This window comes from Sinocyclocheilus anshuiensis, unplaced genomic scaffold (genome assembly GCF_001515605.1).
Source record: "Sinocyclocheilus anshuiensis isolate Anshui unplaced genomic scaffold, SAMN03320099.WGS_v1.1 scaffold1079, whole genome shotgun sequence".
Classification (NCBI taxonomy): domain Eukaryota; kingdom Metazoa; phylum Chordata; class Actinopteri; order Cypriniformes; family Cyprinidae; genus Sinocyclocheilus; species Sinocyclocheilus anshuiensis.
Window position 1 is genome coordinate 280432 of NW_015548207.1, and position 10921 is coordinate 291352.

At 36.0% G+C, this 10921-nt stretch overlaps 1 protein-coding gene across 2 annotated transcripts; it reads left to right on the forward strand.

The window, feature by feature from the left end:
- Positions 1 to 999: 999 nt before the first annotated feature.
- Positions 1000 to 9600, forward strand: LOC107653589 (cyclin-T2-like). 2 transcript variants are annotated; one of them, XM_016440330.1, is made up of 11 exons: positions 1000 to 1212; positions 1831 to 1912; positions 2155 to 2283; positions 3155 to 3168; positions 3408 to 3432; positions 3646 to 3706; positions 3804 to 3866; positions 4428 to 4473; positions 6606 to 6769; positions 7104 to 7174; positions 7322 to 9600. In XM_016440330.1, exons 1-11 carry the CDS (start codon positions 1052 to 1054, stop codon positions 8231 to 8233), a joined length of 1728 nt encoding a protein of 575 aa, XP_016295816.1. In that variant the 5' UTR covers positions 1000 to 1051; the 3' UTR covers positions 8234 to 9600. The 2 variants fall into 2 exon arrangements, with proteins under 2 accessions (XP_016295816.1, XP_016295817.1); XM_016440331.1 differs by lacking the exons at positions 3155 to 3168; positions 3408 to 3432.
- Positions 9601 to 10921: the final 1321 nt, after the last annotated feature.

Sequence of the window (10921 nt, forward strand, 5' to 3'; positions counted from 1 at the left end):
ATAGATAGATAGATAGATTTAGGCTACTGTTAAGGTTGTATGCGTGTATTTTGAATCTAAAGTAATTACAAATCTATTAAGTAGAGGTGAAATTAGCGACATCTTGTGTGACAAAGTCACCATTGCAGTGTCTGTGAAATGACAAAGTTTGGAAAATAAAAATAGTCAAATAAAAAGGAAAATACCTTTGATTATTAAAAATACAAATATTTTATTAATAACAAAATAATGTATCATGGTTGTTTCAGAGAATTCACATGTATTACAATGATAGATTATGATTTTTGAAATTATAAAGTTATAAATATAATTATAATCAAGTTATAATTATTATTAAAAATTATAAAAAAAATATTATCAATATGTTAAATACCAATTTTTAATTTGTAAAAAAAAATTATTATAAAAAATATCTACAATAATACCCACAAGGCTTAAAATATTATACAATCTATTATTATATAATCTAGATAATCTATATCTAAAATAATCTAAGATACATATAATATACATATTAAAATATTAAAATTATAAATAAAATATAAAATGAATTTTCTAAAATTACACCAGTCTACACCTCTGATAGTCACAAACCCTGAATAAATTAGTTGAAAACCTACAATAATGTCAATTAAATTATGACTGTCATTCATGAAGCAAAAACACACTAAATAAATCAGCTTACTGCCATTCATACACATCTGTTAACTGCATTTACACCCCAAAATACACCTGATAATGTAGTTAATATGTCAAATATGGCTGTTAAAAGTTTCGTCTGGTACTTTTATTATTTACGATTATTCTGCATTTATTTATTTATTTATTTACTTATTACGTATATAGAGCTGTTATTATACCTAACAAGTATTCAGACATTTTGAGTAACCATTAGCTATCTAAATCGTTTCCATTTGCGTTTTGTTTCACTGAATATTGTTTCCGCGCAGTGCAGTACCGCCTCCGTCCGGCTGGCGTCGCTGCCGCGCTCGGGTTCTCTCGCGGTGACGTCACGGGGACGTAGAACGCGAGGCGTCCGGAAGCGGGTGGGATGATGGCGGTGGTGCAGCGGGGCTCCAACAAATGGCTCTTCACCCGAGAACAGCTCGAAAACACGCCGTCCCGCCGCTGCGGAGTCGAGCCTGACCGCGAGCTCTCATACCGACAGCAAGCCGCCAACCTAATTCAGGACATGGGACAGCGATTAAACGTGTATCCTTCACAATAACAGCCGCGTCGTGAGAGAGTTAGCCGTTAGCACGCTGCCGCTTTTGATCAAGCGAAAAATGTGGCGGATCAAATGCGACGTTTCAGTGCGTTAGAATTCACACAAACACATGCATGTTTCATAATTGGCGTGTTAAATGCGTTATAAAGTGTGCTCTGTGGTATAAAGTGAGTAAATGTGTGAAAAAAGTGCGTATGACAGGAGTGCGATTCGGTGCCTTAATGCTTGATGTAAACAGCATTTCTGGATTAAATCACCCTACTATGGTTTTTGCCTAATTTAATTACAATAATAGGGGTTTTGTGTGTCTTTTAAGCGTTTAAGAGTGATTTAGACGTGACTGGTGTAGTATAATGGCTAAACACAAGATGTGTCCGTATTGAATGTTGTGTTATTGTCTATAAATATGTCGTTTTATGATTTTTCCCTTTTAATGTAGTTTATTGTTCAGTGCCATCATCTATATTAGTGTAATTTGTGACTATGAGCTGTTTTGGTGTGATTTTGGAAAATTATGATTTATGAGTATTATATTTTTGTTATATTATATATATATAATAGGTTCTTTTGCAGTGTTTTTCTTCCTTAATCAAACTCTGCAGATCCCAGCTTACGATTAACACAGCAATTGTCTATATGCACCGGTTTTACATGCTTAATTCCTTTACGAAATTCCATAGAAATGTGAGTATGCATTTTTTAATTAATTGGTTATGATTTGATTGTACAAAATGTTCATATTTGTTTTATTTGTATGTGTTTGTTAGTTTGTTAATGCTCAAGATCTTTCAGGATTTCACTCTGTTTTAATTGCCAGAACTAGTCTCATTCATAACCCCATTGTTTATTGTTTGTGTGTGTGTGTGTGTGTGTGTGTGTGTGTTATTTTAAGAGGTGTATAATAATTATTTCCTGTCTTCGATCAGATCATTTCTCCCACCACACTCTTTCTGGCCGCTAAGGTGGAGGAACAACCAAGGAAACTTGAACACGTTATTAAAGTAGCACATGCTTGCCTGAACCCTCAGGACCCTCCACTGGACACCAAGAGCAATGTGAGTGTGGGGGTTTATGGGGGATGTAGTTTCGCTCTCCGCTTTATTCATCATTTTAGATAGCTAGATGCTGTGACAGTTGCACCACATGGACTGGGAATCAATATGTGTACAAACCGAGATGCTTGTCCCATAGATTTGATGTTTTTCTATATTTACATAATGACAACATTAAGTGACATTTGCAGTGGCTTCAATTTGCATAATGTGTCATTTCTCAGTGAAACTGAATATTTTGTATGAAGTATTGTTGGACTGGATTTTATTGTTTTGCAGTTTATTGGATAATTTTTCCAATTCAGATGGCCTGAACAATTTTTTTTCCCACAGAAATCTGTTACATTGATAGATGTTAAAAACAAACAATTTCCATTTTTTTTTTTTGTATTATGAAAGTAAATGGGGCTTGTTTTGATTTTACATATTTGTAGGAAAAACAATTTATTTTTAATTTCTATAAATAAAATATACAATATATTTACATGTATGTATGTGGAGATGTACCTTTCCTATTTTTTTTTTTGTTTTTTTTTTTGTTAGGAGTTATAAAGAATAAGTTTAGGAGCATTTATAATGAAAATAAATGGGGCTCTTTTTGATTTGATGTTGTTGGTTTTTATTGTATTTATTAATAATTTGATAACATTGACAGTTAAAATATTTTTTTCCCTCTTTTTTTGTGGAGATGTACCTTTCCTATTTTTTTTTTTGTTTTTTTTTTGTTAGGAGTTATAAAGAATAAGTTTAGGAGCATTTATAATGAAAATAAATGGGGCTCTTTTTGATTTGATGTTGTTGGTTTTTATTGTATTTATTAATAATTTGATAACATTGACAGTTAAAATATTTTTTTCCCTCTTTTTTTCTGAAGTTATGCATAATAAGGTTAGTAGCATTTATAATGAAAGTGAATGGGACTCTTTGATTTTGTTGTTTTTAAGAAATAGACTTTGGAATATGTATTTCTTTTTGAATAAAACATTATTTATTTAAAAAAATATATAAAAGAAATAAAAGTTAACATAATACCCACAATGCTTAATAGTTTAAAAGAATTTTTTTTTTTAAATACTTGCATAAAAATGGTTTTTATTGTATTTAATAGTAATTTTATAACATTTCAGTTTTTCTGAAGTTATGCACAATAAGGTTAGTAGCATTTGTAATCAAAGTGAATGGGGCTCTTTTTGATTGTTTTCTTAAAAAAGCTTAAAACTGTTGTTTTAAATTAAAATAAATATGCTACCCTCAAGCCTTAATATAAATATATTATAATATGTAAATTCTGTAAATTGATTGGCCATCACCAGAAACATTGGGATCAGACCCCACTAATGAGCTGATGTGATTGTTGAACCGCAGGTGTACCTCCAGCAGGCTCAAGAGCTGGTGCTGTTGGAGACCATAGTGCTGCAGACACTCGGTAAGTGCCGACTCCATTACCAGGAACTGATAATAAATCTGTGCTTAATGAAAGCGGTGAACATATGAGTCCTGTCTAACCGGTGATTTTGTTTCAGGGTTTGAGATAACAATAGATCATCCACACACAGATGTGGTGAGATGTTCCCAGCTAGTGCGAGGTAGATGCTTCCAACTGTTGCTCTTTCTGTTTCTTTTTTTTTTTTTACTGGCTCACAACTGTTTTCAGCATTGATGATAAATGTTTCCTGAGCAGCAAATCAGCATATTAGAATGATTTCTGAAGGATCATGTGACACTGAAGACTGGAGTAACGATGCTGAAAATTCAGCTTTGGAATAAATTACATTTTAAAATATATTCAAGTAGAAAAGCTATTTAAGTTGTAGTAATACTTCACAATATGACTGTTTTTACTGTATTTTTAACAAAAATAAATGCAGCCTTGGTGAGCATAAGTCTTCTTTCAAAAACATTCAAAATCTTACTGACCTTAAACATTTAAGTGGTAATGTATATCATATTGTAATATAAATATATTTGTATATTATATTTCTTTATTAATATTATACTTCACATTTTTTGTGGTGCATACTGTAAATTTTGTCTTTAGAAAGGCAAAACATGGTTGCAGAGTCTCACAGAAGAGTCACTATGTAAATTTCACTTTATTGTATCTAATCCGACATCGTCTCTCTCTCTCTCACACTTTCTCCCCTCAGCGAGCAAGGACTTGGCCCAGACCTCCTATTTCATGGCTACCAACAGGTTGTTACCCTGACCCCTATTTGTTGCACTGCCATGGCACCCTATGACTTCCTATTAGGCAGGGTTCTCCTTCCTGTGTCCAACGCCCTCTCGCGCCTGGGCGGGCTGTTTTGCTGCCCGGCCCGGTGCAGTGCGGTGTAATGTACGGAGGGCTTGCTGTTGGCACAGAAGGTTGAATACACAGCCTGGAGTGTAGAGGTGCTAATAGAGATATCTTGATTGAGAGTGCATAGGTCAATAACTCAACTGGTAGCCTGAATATCAGCTCAGAGTTCAAAGGTGTAAACTTAGAGATTGTCACGGTAAGTACCAGAGAGTGCTTTCTTTTTCATGTTTCTAATTCTTGTTATAATTATTTAAAGAAAAAAAATAAGCTGAAGTATTCATTATTTAGAATGGTAGTATTTCTTTCAAAGAGGTTTTTGCTGTCATACCCTTGGCATAATGAATTTGTAGAAGATTTTTGCTGTAAAGAAGTTTCAATTGATCTAGAAAATAGACTTTCTTATATACATTTATTTATTTTTACATTGTTAACACATTTTAATTTATGGTTTGAAGATTACTTTGTATTGTCGGTACTTTAAAGGAATAGTTCACCCAAAAATGAAAATTTGCTGAAATTTGACGCACCCTCAGGCAATCCAAGATGTAGATGAGTTTGTTTTTTTATGGGAAGACATTTGAAGAAATTTAGCATTCCATCACTTGCTCACCAATGGATCCTCTGCAGTGAATGGGTGCCGTCAGAATGAGAGCCCAAACAGCTGATATTAACAACACAATAATCCACAAGTAATCCATGCCACTCCAGTCCATCAGTTAACGTCTCGTGAAGCACAAAGCTATGTGTTTGTAAGAAACTAATCCATCAAGATGTTTTTAACTTAAACCATTGCTTCCGGCTAATATACGAGTCCTCTATGTATAATATTGCTTCTTCCAGTGAAAAAGTAATCTTTTCTGAATCAGGAGAGAACCATGCACAGATCAAGCACCGTTTACAAGCCAACTTGGTTCTAAACAAATATGTTGGTGGATTTTGATGTGAGAGGACAACAGCGAAGGACTTTTTCACTGGAGGAAGCTTATTATAGGTTATTTTGATTGTTTAAAGTTAAAATGCCTTAATGGTAGGTTTGTTTGCTTCAAACACACAGCTTTTCTCTTCACAAGACATTAATTGTTGGACTGGAGTGGCGTGGATTACTTGTGGATTATTGAGATGTTTTTATCAGCTGTTTGGACTCTCATTCTGACTCATTCTCATGAGCAAGTGTTGTAATGCTACATTTCTCCAAATCTGTTATGAGGAAGAAACAAACTCATCTACATCTTGGATTGCCTGAGGCTGAGTAAACTTTCAGCAAATTTTCATTTTTGGGAGAAATATTCCTTTCAGCACCATTTAATATTTACTCAATTTTAAAAATAATTTCTCATGTATTGTAATTACTTCCTATGCTTTTTATCCTTAGCAATTTAATTCAGGGACAATCCCCCATTTCACTCTAGGTACCTCCGGCACACTATTATTTTTTCTGCTCCCTTTTTGAGACCAAACCTGCAACCTTTGTGTTAGCAACTTAAGTCTTTAATCAATCAGGTGGCCTCTCATTAGCCGACCTAAAACAACTTAATTATGATTGATTGCACTGAAGTCTTATCCTCTGTTGTCACAGCGACTAAAAAATAATTTCAAGCCGGTAAGGCGGCTTTGAGCTGGTTTGGTCATTAACGCAGCAGGAAGTTGAGTTGCTGTTAATGCCCACTTGCTGAGAGAGAGCGTTTTCGATTGAAAAAGGGCTAGGGATTCAGAAACCCAGCACTGGTGTTGGTTATGCTGATGCCACACTTTAAATGTTAATTGAGTTTTGTATTTTATTGACTGAATCTGTTTCATAAATTGCATACCGTTTTGTTTTACAGCCGACCAGACAAAGAACATTCTAGCAAACACACCTGACTGGACTATGATCAGCTTTGACATGATATAATCATGATTATTACGATGAACTAAGAATGGAAATGAATTTAGGATTATTGAATTAGGATCTTAGGAAAGCATTTCTCATGTCCTCCATTTGTAAACTAGTGTTTTCTCTGTGTTTTCTGTGTTGTCTCTCTTGCAGTCTGCACCTGACCACCTTCTGCCTGCAGCACAAACCCACAGTGGTGGCGTGTGTCTGTATTCATCTGGCCTGCAAGTGGTCCAATTGGGAGATTCCTGTCTCTTCAGATGGGAAACATTGGTGGGAATATGTCGACCGGTCTGTGACTCTGCAGCTGCTCGATGGTCAGTCAAACTTAATTTTTTTTATTTGTTGGTATGTTTTTTATATTAGGGTTGCACAAAAACTGAAAAATCTCTTACATTAAAATCAGTTGTGGATAAAAATCAATTAAAATTCTATTCAATTAACTTTGTTTACTATTAAAGGAAAAATGCTTTTAAGTTTTATTTATTTGTAATTACTCATTTTATTTGTTTTATTAATTTGATATGTAAAATTATCTTTCTCGATTGATTGCATTTCAAATTATAATTAAGTAATTGCAGCGCTTCGCTTAAGTTTTTGTACAATAATATTCTGTATATTGTATATTTTGTATATTCTCTGTTTTTGTAGACCTGACTCACGAGATTCTCCAGATCCTGGAAAAAACACCAAGCAGATTAAAAAGAATCCGAAACTGGCGGGTATGTAAAAATGCTTTTGTTTGTATGAAAAAAATACACTAAACCAAATATAAAGAATCATTATAGATTTTTGTGATAAACAGTTTAATTGCAAGTAGTCAAGTAATAGACACATTTTAAGTTTCTTTATTTTTGTTCACATTGCAGGCCAATCAAGCTGCCAAGAAACCAAAACTCGACAACCAATCTTTAGACGGTTCCTTCCAGACATCTCTGAGCGAGGACACTTCATTAATGGATAGCATGTGTGACATCAGAGGGGGGATGTATTCTGAACCATCCACCTCTTTCCCATTGGATGGGGCATCAATGTCACTCAACGGCCTGTCGAACCTGCAGAGTTCTGCTTTCAGCTTTCCTGCACCAATTTCCCAGAGCACAGATGCATTTCTCGCGCTCCAGGGGGTGCAGGCGAGCAAACACGGACATGCCCCGGCAACTCTCGCCCCTCAGAAACTCACTCTAGAGAAATATCGTGAAAAACATGCGGCCGAATTAGAGCAAAGACGCAGACACGAAGAGGAGGAAAGCGACCAGCATCGAAAACAATCCGAACCGTCTACGTCAATCAGGGTGAAGTATTCCCAACAGCAGGTACCGGAGCGATCGTTGAAGAGTGGGTCGCTCAAACGGCGCCACCCTTCCTCGTCTGAGAATGGTTCTGCTAGTCAAGAAGAGCTGAAAATGAAGATCAAGGTTTCATCTGAAAGTAGCGGCAACAGTAAGACCCGTCACAGTCCGCGCTCGAGCCGTGAGAAACATCGCGAACATTCATCGCACAAAGCGGTGAGACATGATTCGTCGCACTCACACGGTAGTCACCACCACCATCACCACCATTCATCCAAATCTCACCGATCTTCCAAGAGCCACTCCTCCTCTGCCTCTGTATCTGTCAATCAAACAATAGGCCACGCCCAGTTTGCGAAGATTGACAGGAGGCTTGGGGAGGGGCAGAGTTCTGAGTCCAATGCTGCTTTAATAAATAACGGTCCACACATGGATTATGAAGACACTTTTAATATGCTTGATTCCCTATTAAATGCACACAACTTCTAAACTAGCGAAAAAACCTCAAAAAAAAAAAAACGTACGCTTTTCGTTCCTTAGCTAATTTTATGCAAGAATCACTAGTCCGTTACATGTCATAGTCTCTCTTTGATTTAATCATGTTTTATCACTGAATTTAAAGAAAAAACTACAAAGTGAAGGTTGTAACGACATTTTAGTGTAAATGTAAAAACAACAATGGCAAATTTATGAATTTATAACCTCGTAGAGTCGTAGAGCTTGCTAAAGAGAGATTGCAAAATGCCTCTGGCAATTTTAACCTGTTTTAGTTGGAAAAACGCAATGTGATAAAGTGAATATTTGTATGTTCTTTCTTCATGCTTGATTCACAATGTTTTTTGTTTTTCATTAATCAAAGGGATGAAAATAGAAACGTGTGACTGTTTACAAAAGGAAGGTGCAGATATCTGTTCACTGTTATTTGTATCGATATCTATCTAATTTCACGAATGCTCAGGTTTAGAGGTTCCTAAAAGCGAAAAACGTCAGCCGCAACGTATCTTCTCGAATTCTAGCTGAATTTCCTAAAAAATGCCTGTACACAGATTCCATTGTCACTTTCCATATATTGTAAATCTTAATGTACTGTAAAGTTATCTATTTTATGTTGTTACCCTCTGTTAGAAAGCTGAACTGATGACATCATCGTGCCCAGGGTCCTTTGCGTAGTAACTGTTTCGTCTTCTGATTTTGAAGACGTTATGCTTGCAATTCGTTCTCCCCCCCCCTCCCCCTTGACCCTTTAGAGTAGTGGAAAGCAAAGTGTCTTTTTTGGCAAGAAGACTGGGTATTTTATCTGTTTTGTTTCGTGCGCCGATTGTGAACGGTCAAGATCGCATCCCAGAATTCTCAGCTGATCTGTTCTGTTCATCATGGTGTACGTCGAGCCTTAAAACTGTACGATAGAGATTTTAGCAGGCTATGTGTACCTGTCCCATTTCCTATGATCTCAGTATTTAAGATTAGATTTCTGTTCCTGTCTTCTCTCTGACTGGCTGCTGATTCTGATTGGTTAATAAGTGGGCTGCCATTCAAAGGAACGAGCAGTCAACTTCCTGTTCTCTGTCCGGTGCTCTTAAAACAGCTTTAAGAGCGTTTTGAAGGGTTTGGATGGGGATAACGCACTCTAGATGTGGCCTAGACTCTTGTTGTGCTGTTACAACCTCCTTTTCACGAGATACCAAAGGTTTGTGCCTCAGTGTTTGCCCACCGTTGGAACTGTATGAAACTTTTAGGTTTCCGTCTTTATTTTATTTTATTTTATTTGGAATGCCACAGTTCTTTATTATAGTTTTAGATCTGAGTCTGTATGAATGATGTTTTGGATTGTCTAATAAACATCCAAGAGAATTGCTTATCAAAATCCGTTGTCTTTTTTTTTTAGGGGCCAAGCACCGAAGGTGCGTAGGCACCTATTGTATCTGTTGGCATTCTTCTTCCGCTCTTGAGTCTATGGCAGCCCATAGAACTGTTTGTGGGAAAGTTATGAAATTTGGCACACAGATAGAGGACAGTCTCATCATTAACCACAGCAAATCTGGTGTCTCTAACTCACTCTCTAACACCACCACTTGTCCAAAGTTTCAATCATATTTATGCTAATAACTTTTGAACCATATGGTCTGATTCCTTGGCTCTGAGTCGAATGGACACCAAAAATTGAAATGCTACAGGTCAAGATTTTTCGCAATTTTTAATAGAAAAACCTACTTTTTCGAACTCGTCCTAGACAGTTTGTCTGATTTTCACCAAAATTGGCTCAGATTTCTTCAGATAATGTTGGCAGAAAAGTTATGGAATTCAAGTTGATTAGTCAAACCGTTCACAAAAATTTAGATGAAAAGCATGCAAATATGAACATGAGGCTTTAGCTCCACAATGCTTTAGCACAGGGTTCCTCAAATCTTGCCCTGGAGGGCCAATGCGCTGCAGAGTTTAGCTCCAACCCTGATCAAACTCACCTACCTGTGATTTTCTAATGATCCTGAAGACATTGATTAGCATGCTCAGGTGTGTTTGATTAGGGTTAGAGCTAAACTCTGCAGGAAAGTGGATCTCGTGGGCCAGATTTGAGGATCCCTGCTTTAGCATATTCTGACCAAACTTGGTGTGTGTTATAATAACTATGACGTGAGGCTACCTGCACAGTTTCGGCACAGAAATATGAAAAATTGATATTTTGCTTATAACTTCTGAATGGTTTGGCCACAAATCACAACACTGGTCTCTTTAGATTCGGTACAGCATGCAGAGTCGAACCATACCAGATGAATGAATGAATGTCAAGACATGAAAATAAACAAATAAATTAAAACAGACATTAAATAAATAAATGATAAGAAATGAAAACAAACAAAAATTGTAAGGCATGAAACAAACAAACAAATAAATAAATAAATAAATGAATAAATAAAGGTAAGATATGAAAGAAAAAAATATTATCTTTTTATTTGAGTAGCTTTTGTTACCTGAAGGCAGAAGAAGAGGGGTTGATGGGGCCGATATGGCTCGGGCTGAAATGGTGTGCTCTACATAAAACTGTGCCGTTTGTTGTAAAATGCTATATTTGATGAATGCATTGGCGTATTGTTACGAAACTTGGTATGTGTCTTCGGCACCATGTCGTGATGGTACTCAAAAAGTTTCGGGTCAGTACCACCTTATGGTCAAAAGTTA